The sequence below is a fragment of the Pleurodeles waltl genome, chromosome 7 (assembly GCF_031143425.1).
Source record: "Pleurodeles waltl isolate 20211129_DDA chromosome 7, aPleWal1.hap1.20221129, whole genome shotgun sequence".
Taxonomy (NCBI): domain Eukaryota; kingdom Metazoa; phylum Chordata; class Amphibia; order Caudata; family Salamandridae; genus Pleurodeles; species Pleurodeles waltl.
The window spans coordinates 1293200883-1293224960 of NC_090446.1; the positions used below are offsets into that span (position 1 = coordinate 1293200883).

General features: G+C 43.7%; 1 protein-coding gene across 1 annotated transcript in view; it reads right to left on the minus strand.

Annotated features, from left to right (window-relative positions):
* Nucleotides 1-534: 534 nt before the first annotated feature.
* NAT14 (N-acetyltransferase 14 (putative)) overlaps nucleotides 535-24078 on the minus strand; it is a 54448-nt gene continuing 30904 nt past the window's right edge. The window contains exon 3 of the mRNA XM_069200529.1: nucleotides 535-8037. Coding sequence (XP_069056630.1) covers nucleotides 7498-8037 — 540 coding nt within the window. The 3' untranslated portion in view covers nucleotides 535-7497. The remainder of the gene's footprint in view (nucleotides 8038-24078) is intronic.

The window sequence follows — 24078 nt, forward strand, 5'->3', positions numbered from 1 at the left end:
ACTTCCATTATGGGATTTCTTATGAATGTAGCGGCATCTTGCTACTAATTGTTTGTCTCACCCTACCTTTCATTTAATTCTCTTTAAGTTAATCTGTAAAATTAAATTTAGTTGAAAGCCACCTTAAATCAGCATTATGTGAGTATCATTATTTGACAACCAAACATGCACTGTGGGCATCCATACATTAAGTGGGCTGGTTTGACGATGCAGGCTAAAACAATTCTCGAAATGCAGTGATATGGGCAAGATGTATTTCAAAGTCAACTTAACCATTATATAAATTCTTACATTGAATGAAATAAGAAAATAGTGTCAATGTTTTTCCCCGACAGTACTGTCCTAGATAATGGTAAGAAATGTCTACCAAGGTCGAGAAAGGATACAATGTATGCTAATCTTTTCTCAAGAGCGACCTGCCTTGGAAAAGTTGATAAAGTCTTTCAATTAATAAGATTGTATGCATGTTTTAGATAATTATTTTAATGATTTAATTATGGCTTTTATATTCAATAAAATATTTTGAGCACAAAATAAAATTCACACAATTTATTATAAACACACCACATTACAACTGCATAAATACAACCATAATAATACATTCTTCAGGAACTGTAGTTTCATTCCTTTCCATCTGGCATCAGAACCATGACATCCACTTACTAGGTACAAAAATTATGTCCATGTAATTTTGTCTGAGGAGACAGGACTGAGCAAGAACTGTAACACATCTTGTCCTACTAGTCGACTCAACTCTCATTTCTTAGATACCAATGTTCCAGTACTGGCACATAATCGCTTCTCCTCCAGTATGGAGATGGGATGACATGAATGCAACTTAAACTGAGTTCTCTGGTTCAGGCATAAACATCATGACCTGGTGGCACCTTAGAAATAAATACAATCATGATTTGGTGACATTTTATAAATAAATAAGTTAACACATGCATAAATAAACATCCTACAAAACAAGTAGTGGCAGTGATAGGCAAATACAAAAGGACCATGTGGAACTCTCCAGCAGGGCTGTAGCTCAGTTATTTATTTGGGCCTGTCCTGCATGAATAACATTTTTTTACACACAACCAACTTAAACCAGAATCTTCGCTTTAGTCTTTTCTTTTACTATTTGGAGTTTGTAAGAGGCCAGTCAGAGAGGAGAAAAAGAGGGTAATCTTTCTTTTCAGTTAGTAAAGATATATTTATCAACCGTCTAACCATTTAGCATTTCAGTTATTTTAACAGCACACAAGGTGGAAAAAAACATCTTCGGCAAAGGATGTGAAAAATATTCGATACTGACTATTTTGGGCAACAGGACATCCATTTTATAACAGTCTGTATGGTACGTGTTTTTTTTTGGTTCCATGCCTTGCTTCTGGCTATAAATGACACACTCTATGATCCACATTTCACAAAGGAATCAAATCCAGAGCTTCACAGGTTGATTCCTTAAGTCCGTATTCACCTGCCCACCTAAGCCCATTCTTAAAGTACACAGTGAACTGCACAAGAAACCTACATGTATCTCTGTTATTCAGAATAGCTGAAGACTGGTTTAGCCAACTGCACTTCTTTATGAGGCAAGTTACTTCATCTATACCCAAAATGTGCACAGAGACGGAAGGAACCCACATTTGGGACTGGCTTTGGGAAAAAAAGAAAAAAAAAGTTTTTCTTGCTGTTTCCTATTCTTCTTTAACTTTGTTACAGAATGGTTTGCACTACGGCAGTACTCACATGATTTTTGTTATCTAGGCATTCTGTAAACTGCTGTTATATATTCTACCACTGAGAAAGAAAAAGTTACATAGTGCCAGTGCGCTGAAACCGTTAAATCCAACGTCCTCATGTTATTAGGTTATATACATATATTTTTTTTTTGCATGAGAACATGCAACAGACTAAGACCAATGGCAAACAAAAATGTAATAGGTAAGAGATGGGAGTATGAACGAGCAAAGTTTTTAGTAGCTTCCTAAAGGTGGGATGTTTTATTTCAGCTCATAGACTATAAAGTAGAGAGTTTGACAGCTTTTCGAACAACCTATTTCTATGAGCGACCAGTCTTGTTTTGGGAATGGCCAGTAAAAGATTACTGTGATAAAAGTTTATTAAAAGAACAGAGTAAGCAAGCAAGCAGGTAGGACAACTAACAGAGAGTTTGCCCATTAAAGGCAGGGTTTTTGCTATTTATCACTTTGTGGATAGAGGATTCTAAAAATGTATGGGCAGCCAATGGAGACACCAAGATGAGAATGCTCTGGACGCGTCTGGGGATGGGGGCGACAACCTGGGCTGCTGCATCTGACCACGCTAGAGACACCAAATACATTTTTTCGGAGGGGCCAAAAAACTTGAGTTTACCTAGTGTAATCTTGATTGAATTAGAAGGTGCCTATGAGGAATGTGAAGGGTCCAGTCAAGACAGAATATAATTATTTCAGGATATTCAGTTGGACAAACTAGGTACTGGAATCTCTCGCAAATAGGGGGTGAAGTGTCACTTTACAGTCAATAAGTACACAAGGCTACAAACAAGTTTAGTCCTTTGTATGCTACTAGAAAGTATGTTGCCAATTGAATTGCGGTGAATATGATCCTGGCCGGATTTATTTTGAGGAAGTTAGTGGACATCCGTAGGCAAATTGCAGAAAGGCAGGTTGCAATGACTATGTTGAAGTGATCTGCCGACAAAGAGAAACTGGGTGTTGTTGGTATACAAGTATAGGTGGGTCTCAATTTCATGGAATTCTTAAGCAAGAGCCTGCACGCAGAGACTGAACAAGAGGAAACAATACATCTATGCAAGGTACTAAAATTCAGGATACTGTCTTTAAATTAGAAGGAATAATACTACTGCCCGAATTCTCCAGCACAGAGCAAGGTTTTTAAGGGGTTAAAGTAAAATATTGTAGTCAATGGTGTTGAGGCCTGATGACAGATCTAACTGAATCAGAGCCCTAGCACTACCGTCTCATCCACAAACCTTCTTAGATCATCTAGAGTGGAGACAACCAGTAACTGTGCTACGATCTGGCTGAAAATCTGCCTGAAAGGTGTCTAAAATTCTGTTTTCTTCCATAGCTTATGTAATGATATTTGTGTTTTGACCACCGACTCCACGTTGCACTTAGCCTAGCAGCACACCGTCACATCAGTGACCACCAACTTCATTTTGCCTATTGACTATATTTTAGCATTAGCCACTGCCACTGCCACGTTAAAAGCTGCAAGTATTTTTCCATGCTCATGTTATACAATGTTCTCATGTTTTTATTATGCCTGTTATTTCTCAGCAAGGGCTCAGGCTGATAAGAATGTACTAGAATGATGTGTATGGTACAGCAGGGAACGGTTTTGTTTTGAGAGAGGGCACCTTAGGATTTTAGCCAATTCCCGAAGTGTTCTTTTCAAATCTGACCTCAGGACACTGAGGTGTGTCATCCTTCCGGTGAGGATAATTGATCTCTCTCTCTCCACGATCGATTCTGGGATCTGGCAGTCTGATGCTGATAAGGAGGGAGATGACGCAGATTACCCATGCCTCATGGTGATGCATTTTTTATTCATTATTTGCTTTGCATTGTAATATAGATACATATATTTGCTGTATATACTGCAGTGGAGAATCATTTGTACGTTTTCATTTCATTGCTGTGACCATTTTTAAACATGTGCCTTCAGCATGCTAATCTCCTCGACGAACATTGCAGAGTGAATTAATAAATGTTTCCGTCAGAATAGGAAGGGCATTCCAGGGATCTTTTTCATGGCATGAGTGTTTCATCTCAGTAATCAGTGAAGCAAAAGAGCTTATCAAAAAGGACTGAAGGGAGATAGGATGGAAATTATTCAGATCATCAGGACTGAAGGTAGCCATCTTGAGTAGTGGCTGCAATACTGCTGTCTTCCATACTGTAGGGAATAGTTGTTGAATATTTGGTAGTTTATTTTGGTACACCGAGAGGATCTTTTTTCCTGAATCTCGTCGGACATGAAATCAAAAGTTATCAGACTGATATGGCAGCAGCTAACTGAGAGTCCGATATAGGTTAGAAATCTTCAAGAAGAGTGTGTTAATAAAAAGTTAGACAGAGGAACACTACTAAGGTTTAATGCCACATCAATATTATTCTTATAGTCAGTTAACCTTGTCAGCAAATATCTACAGAGTTGTAGGGGGGAGGATGTATCCTTGTCTGGGCTGCTTGGGCTGAATACATTCCAGAAAATATATGGAACCGAACCATTTGCAAGATTAAGGGCCTGTTTAATAAACTTAATGAAATATGCATTTTTGTTTCTTAAATGTACACTTATACGAAAGTGCCAAGACTGAAAACTGAGATGTAAGATTGGTAGAATGATGTTTGTTCTAGCTCTTTTTCGCTGTGCATACTGCTGCCGAAAGATCTTTCAGCTCTGCAGAGAATCAATTATTACATTTAATTCTAAAACTATGAAGGGCTTTATTTCTGGAAAGGAAGAAACTCATCCAAAACTGAGGAAATAAAGCTGTGCGCTTGATTCATAACAGTGTAGGGCTAGGGCAGGGGGCCTTTACTAATGCAGAGGACACCAGTAAAAAACTGGTGGGACTCATGCAAACTGGATCTCAATACAGATCAGTCAATGCAGACCTCACAATAGCCACATCACTGGTGCAAAAAGCACAGTTGTTTAAAATGGAAAGCATACGTACGGCGACAAGAGAGATATTTCTGTGATTTACACTAGCTTTGGAAATCTCCTCTGTGCTGTTAACATGGAACAGATCACAAGTTAGTTAGACTATTGTTACTACAAGGTCTCAAGTCAAAGATAAACATATTTGAGTTATAGTTTAATCAAAATGAAAGTCAAAAAACAAATGAGGCTAAAAAAAAACAAGTACGAGTCATAATGTAACATGGGAATTTTAGTATGTAGTGACTGTAATTGGTTATACGATAAACTGCATACTAAATTCACAGATAACTGCAATGAAATACATCTATCAGGTGAGTTCCCATGTTTGCATCAGTCTGGATCATCTGGTTTTAGGTTTCTATTGTGGTTGAAGCATACTGACTAGATGATGCCACGTGTAATCTGTACAAACTGTATTGGTTATTCTTTATCACACTTTGATAAATGTTTCTCTAGTAAGGCAGCCGTTTGTGTGCAGGTCCACCATGGAGTTTCCCAGACTACTGTTACCAAACTATACATCTAACACAGACAATTCTAAAAATAGAATATAAAGCTTTGGAGTCCATATGTTTTCTCCGAGCAGTGGTGCAGGAGTCACATGCTAGCGAAATGTCATATTACCAATAATATTTAACTTCTCAATAGCAAATAGAAGCATAACAAAAATTTGCAATGCACAGATAACCTCTTGTTAATACATGGTTGTGAAGTTAAGCTTCAGGTACTATGTGTGTTTCCAGCAGCTATGGGATGCATCATAAAATTTGCCCAGAATCAGCCACATTGCATTCAAATGGTACACGTGTGTGGCTGGGATCTCTATCACATCACATCTGTACAAGTACCAGCAGAAGAAGGTTTGGTTGTAGCTCAGAGGAACTCTCGGTGGGGAAAGGGAGCAAGAGTGGATTTAGGAGACAACGAGATAAAGAGCTCTTTGAGCCTGGGGCACGGTTTGAACGTCTTTAATTTTTTGTGTAAAGGGTAATGGGAAATATTTTATGCAACTAATCCCACGTGAAAGTACACAATACAGTTTCAAAAATAGGAGTGGAAGCATGGCAATTTTATTTGGATTGATTCAGGAATCACCACCAATAGGACACTAGACTTAGCCTTAATAAAACATCCCTGGGCTCCTGGAAAGAGAAAATAGAAACCTAAGAAAAGAGAAAGTGTTCCTGCTTTTCTGAGTAGAATACTTCCCACCTACCTGAGCAGCGTCCTGTGGGACAAGGAGCTGTCTCATGTTCGGTCTTGAATTTTTGCCTACACTTGTCACCATAAATGAGCGAGCATGACTCCAACCTTAAGACTTCCAAAGCAAGGATGGGTGTGTTTAGCAGACAAAAAGCCAGTTAACTGGAGGTAGCCTGCCTCCTGGGATAAATTGTCCTGAGGAGATGGCGTGATGAGGGACTGTTAAGAGCTTGAGACCAGACGGAACTGTTGTTCGGGAAGACTTAAATGGGGATACTGTCAGTCTTAACGAACCCTGAAAACTTTTGCAAAGTGCACCAGGATTGTGCAGCTCGTCAATAACTTCAAAGTTAAATCACTCTGAAGACCATTTGTCTGGAGCCTGTTCTTGGGTTACGTTGTTTGTAGCCAAGTAACACCTGCATCATGTCATAGATCACTGCACAGCAATGCCTGGGGCCACAAGTGGTAAGCATCCGGGTTTAAATCTGTGCTGACAGATAAAATCCCATAGTTCCGCCCACTATTCAACACCACATCATTTGAACTTTGTAACTACTTCAAATCAGATACTCAACATTTACCAGCCTTTATTATTAATTTCCTAACAAGCAACCTAAAACCCGCAAACCACTCATTATTTTCTGAGCTGCAGTTCTAAAGCAGAAATCTACGCCTTTCAGGCGATGAGCTGGCTCGTTGTGATTCAACGCTGTTTCCACAAGCAAAACAGCATGGTTCGACTTCTTAATTTATTCAACAGAACAATTTTGGAGTATTGTTGACCTATCCAAGCATTTAGTGACTATTAGTAGATTAACCACATACTTTTTAACATTTTTGCCAGTTTTTTCTTAGTGTGGTTTACACTATTTTTATTAACTATTTACCTTCCAATTAACTTGGTTTAGCAATTTTAATTTTTAGATCAACGTATCGTTATTTTGCTAACTGTTGTATACACACCACACACATTGTTTGGGCCATCTGGATGCCTGATCGCATTAAGTCTACAACATGTTACTCTCACAGCCTGTCAATCAAATTTCATACTGTAATCTAGGAAGCATTTTTAACAACCCAAAAAATCGTGCAGGTTCTACATGTAAGATTATTTAAGGGCTGTCAGAAAAAGTGACAGGAGGAAAAAAAAAAAAAAGTGTGGTAAAAGGCACAGTGGATAATAAAAACTACAATGTCCATCACAGAGCGGTCCACAAAGGACGTATCCATGCCATATTTTCAAGATAACCATTAATTATGGAAACAATTCTTATATAGATTAAACTGTACATAAAAGTATCCCATGGGGATAGCCTGAAACTCTGACATGGATTTAGCTCTCGCTGACCAGCAATGGACACCCATGCTCTTAGCATTTTACCTCAGCTGCAACAAAGGGAAAGAAGATACACGGCTCACCAGCAAATATCTTTCTGGCTCACAGCTCAAAACAAACTTTTCCTCTCTTGTTTGGAGAAGGTGGTATGTTTTCCATTGCTCATAGCTTGATCTCATCCTCTCCTAAATGCACAGCAAAATCCTCTGGACAGATTGGTGGAGGTAAACACTAATAATAAATATGCTAGCTTCTAGTGGGGTTTACAGGTCCTTTCTGAATTCTTTCACTACAGTGTACCCCAGCCAATTCCATCCACCATTCACTTTGTAGCCACATTTCTCAAACAGTCCTGTGGCAGCCTTTGAGACCACAGGTGTATGCAAGACCACCTGGAGGAAGCCCTTGTTCCTGGCATGGGTTTCAAAGAAGCGTACAAGGCAGCAAGCCACACCTGAACGGCGGTACCAGCGGCTAACAGAAAGCCTCTTCAGCTCAGCAATGTGGCGGTCGGATGTGGGTTCCAGAGCCACGCAGCCACAGACATCGTCATCATCATAGATTGCAACCCAGATTTTGCGCTGGCCAGCACTGTAGTAGGAGTAGATGCGCTTTAGATCAGGCGAGTGCCATAGTAGCAATTTCAGGACCACGATGGCCACCAATACAGGGATGAGAAGGGCAGCAATGAATGAATTGATCAAGAAGCGGAGGCCACTGCTGACCACAGCCAGGATGAGCAAAGACATGGGGCGTGTCAATACATAGAGGATCAGGCGGTTCTCCGTATCCTTAAAGCCATCCTGGAAAGCAACAGAATAAAACTTATTAGACAAGTGAGTTGCATTCATATATTCGCCAGTAACAATATCCTATTGTCCTAAACGTACATTCACAATGCCAGTATTTTAATGAGCTGTTCAGCATCCAGTCCTGTGCCATGTACTACATAACAAGCAGGCTGCCTAAAGCATGTAGTTCCATGGATTCCCTCTCAAATAAAGATAAAGACTTTTCTGGGAGTTTGATCATAACTCGCAGCAACTCTCATCTAAGAAGAAAAGACCCAGTGTAGCGTCATTACACTTGAACAAACGTCACCCACTGAACTGTGTCCCAGGCTCCAACATCTGCCACATCACAACTGCACCTGGCCACACTAAACAAGGCAGGTGAAGGATTATGATGGTGCTACATATTGCAAACTGGCCATACATGCCTTGTATTATTGGGTGAACAACTCTCACTCATAAAAACTTACTTCATTTTGTCAACATCCATTTATGACATGCAAATTGCCAGAAACATTTTGCATTTCAGATTTGCAGTCATTGGGAGAGAGTGAATACTATCGCATGATAATATATGGAATTTGTTTACTCGTATAATTTGGAAGAATGTAGTATTAGTGAAACGGGCAATTACGAGGTACTAGAAAGAATAATTCCATAGCCCTTCATGAGAACTCTATGTAGCAGGAATACTGCCCATGTTCTCTAAATTGCAGGTGTTAATTTTATCCCAAATGAATACTCATTACATATATGTAGGAAGATTAGACTGAGTTGGCCTCAGCCCGATTAAACCCTATCAATTGCAGGTTGGATCAAGACTCATTTTGGTGAGTTAACCACCTTCAACTATCTAACGGACTAACATGAAGGCATTGGAAAAAATATAATAAAAGATCAAATGAAAGATAATTTAAGCCAGAAGAGGTTTGGAAGTGTAAATGAACAAGTCTCGGGGTGTGGTCTGGCCATCAACCAACATGGCTAAATAGCAGGGGAGCTCCGCTATGCTGGGTCCACGGCTGCATAAGGATTATGGCTGGTGCTGCCTACTGCATACAAACAGGGGAACCTTTTCCTAACAGCCGACTCAGACTAATACACTTCCGTTTTCTACACCAGGTATGTTACACTCAAGAAACACTATGTAGGTAGGGGTTAAGAAAGGCTGATTAATATGTGAGCGATGTGGAATATCCAAAGCTGGCTTTATACCACTGGCATGGGAGTGTGGTAAAGTAAAACAGTTCTGGGCCAAAGTAGAACACGCCATACAACCAATATCAGACTCGCTCATCAAGGTATTGGTAAAAATGGCCCTTACCGAACGGCTGAGACACACCCCGAGTGACATTAGGAAATTTACTGCCCTTGAGCTGCTGCAGGATAAGTGTCTAGTGTTGATGCACTGGGGTGGGGGACGTGCTCCGAATAACAGGCAATGGGCAGCTGAAATGGCGTACTGTAATGACCAGCTAGAAACATATGCAGAACTGCTGCCTGTCACACCCCCATCTTTGAGATACATGGGCAAAATTCTTGGAAAACCTGTGAGTTGATACGGAGAGGAGCAACCAGGCACTTAGCCCTGACCCGCTCATCTGTGAAGGGACATGATGTTTTCACGGGGTTGGAAGGGTGTGGAATATGTTATCTGTAATACATTACAATCCTGTGTGCATTGAGATTCGTAGCGTGGTATACTATGTTGTTCAGGTATGTGTGTTGAACTATAAAATCACATTTCAAACAGTTTAAAAGAAGGAAAAAATAAAAATAAAATGTCCAGGTCTCACTATGGATTGTGTGACATTGTGGAATTAATGCCCCCAGTGATTAAGAAAAGGTACATTAATCTAGGAGAACCAATGCTGGGGGGACACTTAGGGAGTTAATGTAAACAGAATAAAAGAATTAATAGCAAAGATTAAAGCAAATTATACTACAAAAGGTGGGGAAATTTATAAGAGAAAAACATTGTGAACAGAAGCAAACACAAGGTGGGACAAGAGGAAAACATAAATGCAAGGACTAACAATGTAAACTTAAACAATGAGCGATTGGCATACATGAAACTGAAAACCATTCAGATAATGGAAAACACGCTAGAGGAGAAGCTAACTAGAGGGTTATTGCAGCCTTTGACCTACGCAGATTCTAGGAAAGTCAGAAGAAGTGATAGCTCTGCATCAGTGGCGGTCAGTAATTTTACAAGGGTGTGGGGGGGGGAGACGGGAAGCACAATCACGCACATCTATTCACAGCACTCATCAACATTCAAACATACACGCAGGCACCAAACATTCATTTAAAAAAAAAAACCACACACTTACCTTCAGCTTGGAGGTCCCGGGAGGGTTGGGACTGCTGCCTTCCCACACTGGCTGACCTTAGGTCAGTCAATGAGGGAAGGCAGCAGTCCGAACTTTGTCACAGAGTGGGATGGGGTCAGTGAGACTGCTGACCCCACCCCACTCTGAGACAAGGTGTCCCGACACTCTCCCTGGGCGCTTCAGGGCTTAAACCTTTGCTGAGCCAAGGAGGTCACGCCAATGGGAGCTGTGACATCCTCAGCCCAGCAAAGTTCAGCTCAGGCAGCCAGGAGTCTGCATAAATCGCACATGTCTCACTCCTGGCTGCCTGATCGGAACATGAAGAGGGTCTGTCAGCACTCTTCATGAGGGGCAAAAGGTGGGGGGGGGGAGGGTGCGTGGCCCCTCCGCCCTAAAGGACAGGCCGCGGCTGCTCTGCATGTTGTCTACTTACAGTTCATTGTTCATTTAGGATCATTGACTGTGCGATTACCCAGTTTCTATAATAGCTGAAATGGTTATGTCCAACAATTTGTTTATAGCGAACAATGAAATAAAGTCTGGGGTCTATTTTCACTTGTGCGCTAATGAAAAGTCAGGCAGATCCAACTGGTTGCTCAATATTACTTGAAACATAATCCACAAATAAACACCATATGAATACGTTCATCCCACAACTAGGAATTTGAAAGTCCTTTTCTTTAGGCACCTGATATTTCAATAAGCACGCATATAAAGCTGAAAGCTTGCGTAGTGTTCGGTGGTCTCTTATTTGGGTAAACTTCGCAAATGTTTTTTGCCCTGCCCAACAAGGAGATTAGCCCCTATACCAGTCACTCAGCAGAGTACTCTAACTCTCCCTAAAATACGAACGTAGAGTAACCCCAGAATTATCTGATGGTTGCTGTGCATTCTCATCCACACTTTTTATGACAGTTAAGTAGTACTCAACACACTAGTTTCAATCTTACACCACAGGTGTAATCTTGCACTACAAAATGTATATTTTATGGTCGTTTTCAAGCTCTAAAGCCAGAGCTTTACACTTGCTGCTGCACATGGGCTATTTCCCATAAATGTAAGGCCTAAAGTGAAAAGCTCTTATTCTTTTCTTAATAAATTCAATACCTTAATTCATATAGTTAGTCTCTTTACCACCCCCAACTTATCACTTCATAAAGGACAACAGGTGTAACTCTACTTAGGTAGAATTGTATTAACCACAGTAGGGATGCACTCTCATGAGCAGCAAACATCTTCAATAATAAATATCTTCCATGGGGTGCTTAGGAGTCTTTGGGATGTTTGTTAGTGATACGTCACTTGGAGGAGGAGTTAGCAGTGAAGCACGAAGAGTGAGAGAGAAGGAATTAGAATGCCACTGCTGTGGTGCAGATGGACCCTGCAGCTGGTCCCTGCTTGGTGCTGTTTGAGGAAAGCGTGCCGCCAGGTTGCTGCTGAGGTGCAACAAGTGGCTAGACCCTGCAGCTATTCCCCACTTGGCGCAGCACGCCTGAGCCGCTACCGTGACTCGCAATCTGCCGCTTGATGCTGCTGCTGTATCATTATAGCTATGGGAAGCAGCATGAAGCAGCAGGAGACACCGCCAAAGAAATGATCACTTTTTGACAGGGCATGTGAACAACAAACAATGAAAAAGGTGATAACAAATTTTGCAGAAACAAGGGTGCAAGATTCGACTGAACAATACAGGTCAAGAGGTTGCACATAGTTTTAGTCTTGGAGACAGAGGCATAGCATGTGGCCATAAAAGGAGGAACCTTGCAAGTGGGGGAACGACCAGGCTGCAGCGTCTCGGTCAAGATGTCCACTGCTGATGCATATACTGCTATCTTCAGTCACCATCCTGACCACCATGCCCATATCACGCTTACTGCCAAGCCTCTGCTATTCTGCAAGAACAGCAAGGTGAGGTGAGGCAGGATCACAATCGTTGCAGCCCATGGGTAGAGCCAATTAATGACTGAGATGGTTGGACTATGTCCTGATGAGATCTGCTGTTCGCAGTGTGCTCCCCTGCCTTATTACCTGCAGTACCCTGTACAATCCTGTTTGAACCTGACCTCTAACTTCTATTCAACACAGCGTGTAGTCCGTCAACCCCCTGGATCATCCTCACAGGCAGGAGCACGAGCCTGGATCGGCACCGCTCACTGGGATCTAGCAGACTCTGGGTGTTGAGGATAGCGCCGCTCTAGCAAGGAACTGAGCTCTCGTACAGTAACAATTCTCCATAACTGAATTTGGAAGCCTGAATGCTGCATGTTCGTGCCCCCCATGCTTTATCAAGTGCTTTAGTACGTGCTCTCTATCGGGGGGTGGTGAGGCCGAGAGACAGTAAGACACCGGGCATCGACCTCTGGCCTTACAGTGACTTACAGCCAGGCCTGGTTCTAGCGGGTGGGCCAGGCCCACCCAAACATGACCTTTGCCCCCACAGTCAAAGCTGAAGAGGCCACGGAAAACACACCTGTTAGGTGCTTCCTCCTGTCATGTTTTTTCAATTTGTTTACTTTATCCGTCACTGGGCATTAAGGAACCTCAGGAATACATTTGAAGTGTATTGTTTTATTAATTACAATTATAATTATTTAGTGATGGGGAGGGGGAAAATACAGAGGGGAAAGATTACGGCTTTAGATTTTACCAATTTGTGTGCTGGCTGAGAAAAAACAGCCTGGTGGCAACCATATCTCTTGCATGAGACAAGCTGCATTGGGATTGTATGTGTTGGGGGAGAAAGAACATGAGTTTTTCCTGACAGTAAGGTGCAGTGACACAAGGGCTGTGATTGGCCTTCTGCACCTCAATGATGGATGTTTCTGTGTGGAGGTTCTGAGAATGTTTATGTATTTTACTCTGTTTAAGATTTGCACATTAATACAGTGTAGAATGGGGCACGCATTCAACTATTAAGACAGTGGCAGTTCATGCCTCATTGGATGAAAAGCCACAAGGAAATCATACGTCTGTCCAAATAAATGTCTTACCTACGAATTAATGTGGAATTCCAATGCCTACTAGAGTATGTGTGCCTGTCTATTCACTGCCAGATGCTTTGATAAAGTAAATAAGTGTTATCTCAAATAAGAAATTGTGCTGTCCTGAATTTATTCTCACCATTGTGGCAACGTTACAAATGTGAGCTTTTCATATTCTGAGATCTTGTTACTGTACAGTATACAGTGCCAGGTCACAGTTGGGACCACAGTTAAAAGGGGGAGAGAGGTCCCTTTGAAGGCAAGTGCAGTGAGTGACTGCACCTCCCTGCAGGGTGATGTATCTGGGGTTCACGGTACCTCATTAGCACCCTCCAGAGGGCTGGCTTAAGGATTGCATACTAAGTATGCACCACCTTCTTGTGGCGTACTGTCAGTTCGAAGAGAAAGGGTCTGTTTGCCTCTGCACCTGCATCCCTGATATGGGACGGGCATAGAGGCAAAGCAATTCCCTCATTTGTATGGGGCCATGTGACCATGCAAAAGAGTAAATGTACTCTGAAGGTAATGCTGGCTCTACATATGCACCAGCGCTATCAGTATTGCGGAAGGGTCGGCCCCCTCCTGTAATAGCACAGTACTCTGAGGGCGCACAAAGTTGATGTTGCGCCCCCCAAGTTACTTTGTGTAATACAGCTTCAGAAAGTAACTTATTTGACTGCAATTACCAGCTTTACAGTAGTCAAAAATACTTATTTTTTCCAAATATGTTGCTGTTTTTCATTTTTTTAATCAATGAGAGCAAGAGAGTGACATGAAAATAAACAGTTACAAAAATCACAGTGTGCAAAGAAAGGCTTGGGCAAATTGCCTGTCTTCCTATTGCAAAGAAGTCAAGGATTGGGTGTGGTAACAGGGACCTCCCTAAGCTTTGAACTACTGTTACAATCTGCTTGGTATCCAGGTGCTTGTATTGAAGCCTAAACTGCTGCTGTATATGGTCAGGGCTGGGCCTGATCAGTATATATATATATATATCAGTTATTTCTCTCAAATAATTCTCCACATGTTCTGTATGACTGTTTGGTAGAAGAGATAATGTAAAGCTAGAGCTTGTAGGCTATCTCCAGAACTGATAACAATTGGGCACATTTTGGCCCACCCGAACACACTTTTAACCCATCCAGGTAGAAGCTCCTAGAACCGGACCTGCTTACATCGTTTTTTTCCTTGCATTCTGCAATTAACTTGCAGATATTTGCTGCCAGTCTTTATCTTTCCGGTTCCGTCTCTGGCATTGGCACATCACAAGTAGTCTGCATCAGCCCATACCATCATGAGTTCAAGGAAATCACGGGGAGCATGTCAGCAGAAAACCAACAAGAAAGGAGTGGGAAGAAAGTCACGAAGCAGCCTGCCAAGAGGGATGCATCTACTATCACTGAGATTGAGGGTGGTGAAATCAGCAATCTGCAAACCTCCCCTTCACGAGATTGGATGCACACTTCTAAACCTCTCTCAAATCCACCACTGCCTAAGCGTCCAAGGATTACAAACTATTACCTTCCTTCCAATAACTCTTCCTCTGGCAGGAAGGACAGGAAATCAGAGAATCCTGCATTCTGCCTTCTGGTAGGTGACTCTCAGGCTCCCCCCAGCACCGCACACAGAAGTGTCCATGCCACCCAACGACAGATCCCTGAATATGTTCCAAACAACATTGGTCACCTTAGCACAAGTTCATGCTGCGGATCTGTTGGAGGAAAGTTTGTCACTCATGGAGACAATCTTTAATCTCAATTTCCCCCGGAACAGAAATAAATACTGTCAATACCTCAAAAAGAAGTGAGGTTAGAAGGAATAATTAACTAACTGATGCGACCAGTATGGCATGCCAGATGGCCAGCCCAGGATTAGTCAGCCCATGTGCGCATTTAACTGACTGGAACAATACAACGAGTAATTCTGCAAGCCATTAGATTGCTGGAACCCCACTGAGTCCCATCAAGTTAAATCTACTAACCTCCAAGGCCTCATCTCCCAGTTCGATCAGGAAGGACCTACTTATATCTTTGAAGAAGGGTTGCGTCCTCGGGTCACTCTTACCTACTGACGCTTTGGGAAGAATGTAATTTACACCATGAGTCACCCTGCAGATAAAATGATGGGACATACCAGCTTAATTCCAGCATCAACCTCTTGAATATCTTGCTCAAAAACCTGGACCCAGTTTCAGCATCCTCGCCCTATCATTGCGACAAAATCAATAAGCAAGTCGATATTCTTAGCTCGCTAGCAAACCACAACGTGGGAATTGATGTCAAGCTTCTTGCCCTGAATAATCTGAATTCCAGTTGATGGAAATGGCTCACTTTAGGGCAAAATCCTGAGACTTTTCGCCTTTTTTCCTCTCTGCCTATGCTATTTCCCTGTGCTGGGCCTTAGGATGCAGGACAGACATTACATCCACTGTCTGCAACAGTGTTAGGAAAAAAACTAGAGCCAAACTGAATACAATGAGGCATCTGGCAAGTGAGTTCCCCGCCCTATCAGTAGTAGGAAGAGGCGGGAAGGAACGTGGCAGGAATTGCACTCCGTTGGCCCCGTAGGAAGGGTGCATTAGATACTTAGGGAGGGGGGGGGGCCTGGTTTCCAGGAGACATACGAGTACCTATGTTGCCCTGATTGGCAACCCTGTTAGCCACATCCAAGGACTGATTGAGTAAATATGCTGGAACCTGCACTCGCTGTGGGGGAAGTAACCTCACCCTGAGAGCTCCCTAGCCTGTCCCCAAAGGGCTAAGATAGAGGGGTTGGAGGATGAGGTATAGCCAGATAACTGCATTAGAAAGGATGTACTTGGGTAGGGAAGTTCTCTACTCAGTGGCCCACAAGCCCTGACCCCCTGTATGGGTGGGGTCGGGTGCACCTTGAAAGTGAAGACCACCCTGACCCACGTATGGTGCACTGGGGCCTACTGGCTCTTGTTAGACCCCAACAGGGCGTTCAACCCATGTCTAAGTACACATGGGGTCTCCCTATACAAGGAGTGCAGGGGGAGTGGCCCGGCAAATGCCTAAACTGCATCAGGGCACCATTCGATTCAAGAGCTAAGGGCACAGAGCCCTTTCCCTCTAGAAAAGCAGAGTGAAAGCACACACCATATACATACGGATTGATCCAAAACTGATACCAGAGTGTGTGTTTAGAATACCCCATGCAGAACCAGGTGCTGGGGTGGTGGTTAGCCTCTCTGACCACTAGCATACATGGTCACGGCCAGGTATAGTGGTTCCTATGGGGGGGGGGGGTAGGAATGCACGACTGTGGTGACCATAGTGCACACATTTATGCTTGTGTATTTCCGCATGGGAACAGAGCCTGTGGGTTCAGGTTAACCCAGGGCGCACAAGCACCATTTTGGTGGCTGAACCGAAGTGTCACATGTATTACCAGGCAGGTGAATGCGCCCTGTTCATGTGTGCCCATGAAGTACCCAAAACCTATGCATGTTCGCACTACCCATGAGAGTTGTCTACCCATATGGTGTAGGAGGCTGGCTCTCTTTAGGGTACAAAAATGATGTGCAGAGACTCCAAGCAAGCCCACCTTGGTTTAATGAGGTAGAAATTAGACCACCTAATGCTCTAATTTTTATGGTAGCTTGGTCTAGCAGTTAGGCCAATCTTAGAGAAGTGCTAAGCATTAGTTGTACTCACAGTATCAATAAACGTGAACCAATACTCAAAAGAATAACTCGAGAACAATTTACAAAAATACTTCAGATTTAAGTTCTTAAGACCAAGATCATCAAAATCGGGTACGTACTTTTTAAGTAATGATTTTTCAATGTTTAGCAAAAATAGTCTTTTTGTGCATAATTACGCATCATAGGAATCAATGGAAGAAAACTGCAGGTCAGCAGGGCCACTCTGGAGGGTAATTCTTACGTGTCTTGAAGTCCCTTGACTGGGGCTTGCTCCTGGTCCTTTGAGAGTCTGGAGTGGACTTTTCTTCTTGGTGTCCAGTACCCAGGGCTATTGCAGGGTTCAGACACTGGAGGTTGCAGTGCCACCAAACTTGCCACACTTGCAGGATTTGTGCTCCGGGACCGTCAGGTGGAATCTGGTCTGGCTGCTGTATCCGATTCCTTAGTCAGAGGCTGGCAGTGAAATGGACTTCACTGGTGTTTTGCTTCTTTGTTGCAGGGAGTGATGCCCTCACTCTGAAGGGAGATCTTTGGCGATTTTTTGAAGGGTGGAGGTCCTCTGGGGTTTTGTACAGTCCATCAGATGTCCATGAAACCCTTCAGCAGCAATTGTCGAGTGCTGGGTGTAGGAGGCTGGGTTTTCGCCTTTTTCTTGTGCAGCAGGAATGCAGTTCTCGAGCCTTGGGTCTTCTTTGTTGCAGGCCTTCTTGTGTCCTTGGAATCCGATCTGCAAGTCTAGGGGTGCTCAATAAATACTGCATTTAGTGGGCATTTAGGGGAGTCCCTAGTAGTGACCAATGAGTCATCTACCTTAGGGTGGCTACATCCACTATGTGGCCACTTCCTGTGGGCAGAGGTCACTTCCCTATCCCCGATAGGCTATTTTCCTACAGTGCAAGATGGAGGAAAATGAAATTAAGAGGTCACCTCACATGGGAACACCTTAGGGGTGGTGAAAGCTGGAGGTGGCCACTTCCCCTGTCCTTTGTGCATTTTCCCACCACTGCTCCTTTGAAGCTCGCTGGTAGGGCAGTACACATTCCTGGGGAAGGAGGTGTAACACCTCTGCCCAGGAAGGGCTTTGTTATCTGAAACCAGAGAGCAAGGGCTCTCCCTCCAGGGTTCCAGAATCCTGTCTGGTGGTGACAGGCTGATTGTGACAGACCAGCAACCATGCCAGAGTTAGTTAGATTTTGCAGAGGGCATCTCTAAGGTGGCCCCTGGGTACATTTTGCAATAAATCCAATAGTGGCTTGATAGCCAACAACCCGGGTTTCAGAGTGGCCATCATGTAGCTGCGAAACGTGTACTGACCAGTGTCCAGCACATGCATTTAAAATGACTGCTCTTTTCACTTACTATGTCCCAGGTTTGGCAAGGACACAGTAGAGGCATTCTGCTCATGTATCTGTGCCCACACATGCGTCATAGTTCACCCTGCCTTAGGGGAGGAAGGCCTGTCAAAGGGGTCTTTTACCTATACTGCATGCAGTGTGTAGTGGGCAGGTCACACAGGTTTTGTGCTAAGTCAGTTTTGCATTTTAGGACTGCACCAGTACACCCAGCCTGCAATGGCAATGATGGGTGCACTTGGATGCATGGCACCTGAGGATGGCACAATCTGCGCTGCTGCCCTCAGGGGCCTACCCTTACTACTCCATGTCCTGGTTACCCAAATACCATTTATTAGGGTCTTATAGTGGCACCTAAAGGTGTTGTTAATGCTGACAATATTTTTTTCCATTTTAGGGGAATATCACGGACACTGGGGACCTGGTTAGCAGGTACCTAGTGCACTCCAGTTCAAGCTGCATTACGAAACCAGGCAAAAAGTTGGTGGTACTGCAACAATGGGCCAGTTTCCTACATACAGTGGTATGGGAAGCCATTTATTAAGATCGGTTGCAATATTTTATTGCAGGGGAGCGGCCGCATACTGTTTGGTATCGTTAAACTCAGAATTACAAATCTGCACTTTTGATCACACTAGTTTTGTCATCACTGACCGAGAAGTGCCACTTCGGGGACATTGGTAATTCTAGGTCTGGACTGGACTGGTTCTGGTGCTTTATAAATTAGGTTTCATTCCATCGGCCCCAGGCAAAGAGCACATCCGCACATTCCCCAGATGACTGATATAAAACTCGTGCAGACAGAAAACAGATCACTGCCATTTGGGGCCTGGCAGATAGATGGGGGAGAGGTTGTGACACTTGGCCTCCCGGAGCCACAGCCTGGCACCCATAAAGAAACAGATCTGTATTACAGGACCCCAGGGCAGACAGGAAGGAAATTTAGGGGAGAGGTATACGGTTCAAAGGAATACCATTCTTAAAAAAAAAAAAAAAAAAAATCAAAGCATTTACCTAGTATAAATAGGGGTACTGAATGTCTGCAACTTAGAGTACCACCTACAGATACACAGGACTAGTGTGGCTGGACCGTGTTGGTGCCCAGGAGGATAACTGTCTGAGGAAGGGATTTGCGCATCCTTGCAGATTAAAGACTGGCCTGTGGCTGATTTTCTGCTGCTGCTGTGTGGCATCCGGAAAGTGACTTTCCAAGGGCAGGTGGGCTTGCCCCCATTTTCTCGGCAGAGGTCTCAGGGACATCAAAGACATTAGAGGGGACTTGCATCATAAATGGGAATATCTGAAGAGCCGTGCCCTCTATTGCACAAACACTCTGCTGGATTCCATCTGGCAGGGGAAGTATGCGTGTGGTCTATGGAAGAAGTCTGGAAGACCAGGTGCATCAGGTGCAAGGTAGCAGAGTACTACGCGCATGACTGACTTGTGGCCCTTCAAAGTGAGGACCACTGCACTCCAACACTGCTTGTGAAGTGAACGGATCACTATGGCAGGACCCTGTTGGGTCTTCACGAAGGTCAAGTGGGAAGCATTTCTCTTGTGTAACCCTTGGCTGCATGCTCATCGTCTAATGTGCCTGTTCATAGGTTGGAACCCACAGGAGGTGTGAGTACAACCCGAGGAGTGAGGTACTTTGCCTAGTCCAGCACAAGCTTGCATCTAGTGTGTTAGTCCGGAGGAGGGTCCAGTGCGGCTAAGGTCATAGCATACTGGATGGAGTACCTCATTCCAGAGGGGTACAAGAACCAAGAGTTGGTTGGAGCAACCTTATGCCATCAGGGAACTCCAGGTCATCGTATTCCTGACTACTGTCCTCTATTTGCGGGTGCATGGCACTGAGCACTTTTCTATCTCGGATCAAACCTGACTGGGGTGGCCCTTGGAAGTTCACAGGCACCAGACAGGCTGTCTCCCCTCCGGAGGCACGGACCTAATAACTTGTTGAGTACAGTCTGAGCTGTCTAGGGCAGACTGATGCAGCATGCCGTAACAGCACCTTTCCACTCCAGAGGTGGTGGACTTGGTTACAATTTTCCAACACTGGACTGTTTGTCGACAGATCCTGGTGTCCCTCCGCCTGTGTTTTGCAAACCTGAGTGAACCTCCTATTTGGAGGCTGAACATCTCCACCTGGTTTGTTTGCTGGCCGTTGGTTTTTCTGATCCTTCGTTAACCCTGACACCTGGGGAGTTTTGACCTGGTCAAGAATGTCTAGGTGCCCAGTGGAAAGTACCATACTCTGTTGGTTGCGGTGGGGTGAGGTTGACTACAGTGCTGGGTGGCAGGTTGAAGGAGTTAGGGTGCCGCAGTGAGTGCATAGGAAAGTGTGCGTGCGCACCTGTGCCAACATATAGCCGAGCCCCATGCCTAGGCACGGGGTGGATGAGAGGGAGTGGGAACGAGTGAGTGCTGGGGCAGCACCGTGGTGTTGCTAGGTACTCGGGTTCTGCCAGGGAGGTCCTAAGGTTGACATAGCATTTTACCAGTGCGGCTGAGGCCCTGGGTCGGAGAGTGTGGGTACTGTGATATACATTTTTTGGCCAGCTCCGGGCCACATCCTGAAATACGTGTGTAATGCCGATTGTAGAGGAACATGGGGATGGGCCCAGTGGTGACAGCGAGCTGGCACTTTATGAGGATGTGGAGGAGGGAATGAGCATTTTCTCCAAAGGTTTATACAGTAATTGATGTTCAACGCAGTGGGGCCTGTTAGCAAGTGTTGCTTTGTTCATTTAGATTCACACCCACATTTACATTGTCTCTTATTGTGCATTGTGTGCTCAACTGTCCTTTAGGCTGAGATCGCATTATAATCAAACGGTGTTGATTATGTTTTGTGTATTGAATACAAGTTGAAGTCTCTTTTTGGGGTTGTTCAACCAGAGTGTTGTGGAAGCGTGCTGTGGCTTTACACATTGCCTCTGGAGTAAGCCTGACTGCTCTGTGCCAAGCTAACCAAGGGTGAGCACAGGCTGTTTAGCAAGTGTGTCCAACCACTCCAGACAGAAATAGCGTGCTACGCCGGGCTGGGCTTGCGCTTTAGCCAGATGGACCAAGCTGCCTCCAACACCAGGGTCCAGTTGGTTTCAGCTGCTGTGTTCCACACTTGTGCCTGCACATCTGCCATCAACGCCATTGCTAAGATACCTGAAATGTTGGACACTCTTCTTGAATGAATACCCACAGTGCTTCCCCCCACAAACAAGTCCATCCATAATGTCACAAGACATTAGAGGACCCAGCACGTCCATGTATGTCTAGCAGTGTTTAATCCACTGACTGCAGGTGACCCTTCCAAAGTCGTTAGCCACAGCACTGAGCATGTCAAGGCATCTGTGGGGTTTGCTTCGGAGCAAGTCCAACTACCTGGAACTGACCCATCATAAGCCATAATTATGAGAGAGGGTGGCCTCTGTACTGTCACTCCTAACTCACGACTTACTATCAGTAGTTGTTTGCCCAAATTAACTAACACAATATGGCCCCAAATGAAGAGGGGACGTGAAAGGCTGAGAAAGGCAGGGCATAAGCGCAGCGTTAGCCGCCCCTGCCTCCTCCTTGTCCAACCGCAGTCTTACAAGCTGTTCCCAGCAATGACAACCTTGCCAGCTTGGTGGCTACTCCCGTGCCACCAGGAAAACAGCCTCCTAATGATATTAAATCTTCCTCCTGTTTATTCGCAACTCAGCCTAGATGCCAGTCTACAAAGAAAGTAGTGCTTCTGCTACTGCAGCACCGGCACCCCTTTCAGGTGCACCTAACTCATGAACACGTATCTCTCATACTGTCAACAGCCACTTTGCAAATTCTGGCATCACAATCTCCAGCCCCGTCATGCAGCCTTTGAAGGGAGAAATTGCAACTTCTGCTTGGTTCGGATCACTAGTCGAGCTGGTAGCCAATCCACCGGCATTGAGATTCAGCATATGATTTCTGCACCCAATCCCTGTTATTAGCAGTCCCGTATATATCACCCTTGCATAGATCCTGAAGCGTCAACTGCCATCACCATTCATCCCCTTCCCCTGTGAGGATTGCAACAACTCTACTGAGCATGTGGATTAATGTTAGCAAGCTTCCGGAAGTAGTGGTACAGCAAGTAGCTCGTACTTGCAATTTTCCTACAAAAAAAAACAAACTTGAGTTTACTCCATACCATGGGCCTGATTTAGATTTTGACGGATAGGTTACTCCGTTACAACAGTGTTGGATATCCTGTCAGCCAAAATATAAATCCGATAGGAAATAATTAATTATATTTCAGAGGAAGGGATATCCGTCACCGCTGTGATGGAGTAACCCGTCCATCGAAATCAAAATCATGCCCTACCTCTTCAGAGGCATATACGACATACTCAACAGGAGCACTATTCTGAAGCTGCTAGGGGTAGCTGCTGGTATGGGCTATTTCAATTCCACTCACCTGGAGTCTATTAAATTTAGAGAAAATCCAGCCCAAAGGAGGCGCGAGCTATTTTTAATACATACTGGTCCCTTCTGGCAAATTTACACTGAACAGGTGTTCTGTTCAGTTGAAAAGAGGAGGGGCAATAAAAGATGCCTTTAACTCTTGTCCTCATGTCACATTTGTTCTGTTCACAGGAGGAGGTCAAAAGTCTGTTTTTATTATGATTAATTTTCCTTCTGACTGCAGAGTTCTAGGACTTTGTAAGGTGAACTGTGTGACCTGCTGCTTAGAATGTAAAATAAAATGATATAGGTGTCATGTTTTTCCTAACACACAACATGTAAATGACTAAGTCAACTGAGCAAACATTTCAAAATATATTTCAGTAGCTGTGAAAGCCCTTTTTTATATTTCTGTATGATGAAAAAATATTTTAATATGATGAAAACAAATCAAAATAATTTACGTGTTGTGTGCAAAGGATATGTTTTCTGAAACCCAATTTTCACAGACTGTTATTACACTATATAGTTTTATCAGTAAAGCTGCAAGTTAGTGGAGAGGTTTTTGGACATTTCTTGGAAAGTTACTGTGTGTAGATGACAATATGCTACCACATCATTGTTTAGTAATATATGTATTAAAATTGAGTGTTTAAACAAACTGAGATACTCTCCTGCCCTGATGGCAATGTTGTTAGTAAACTAAATGAAGTCCTAGGTTATGTGGGCTAGACCTCATGGGTATGTGGGCTAGATTCTTGTGATGCATGCAGCAAACTTTAGTCTACTTAATTAAACAAAAGAGTTTATTTTGTACTGCAGAAATGCTGAGTTCACATATTTGAAGGTGCAATCATATTTGAGAATTAAGAAAAAGGTGACTCTATAAATTATTTGCCTAGGATCACACAATGTGAGACCCGTTTACGGGTCAAGTACATTACTGTCAGGTCGAGTAGATTATTTAAGTTACTCAACCTGCAGGTCTAGTAAAATTTTTATGACTTTTCGAGCCCTGATGTGGAGTATTCCGGATCTAGCTAACTCCGTTTGGAAGATCAGGGATATTTTCTCCACATGGCGAATTGAAGTTTATTTCTTTAGTGTTACCACCCCCCCATACCCTAAGCCACTGCAACAGAGGGTGGAATTCTACAAGGAGCAATTGGCTTTGACTTCTATAGATCTTTGCTGATGCTGTTGCCAGCTACACGTGTGAAGGCACTGGGCCACTTCCGAGATGTTATCTTACAGTCTTAGCAGCCTGTAAATAAATTCACAATAATGCATAG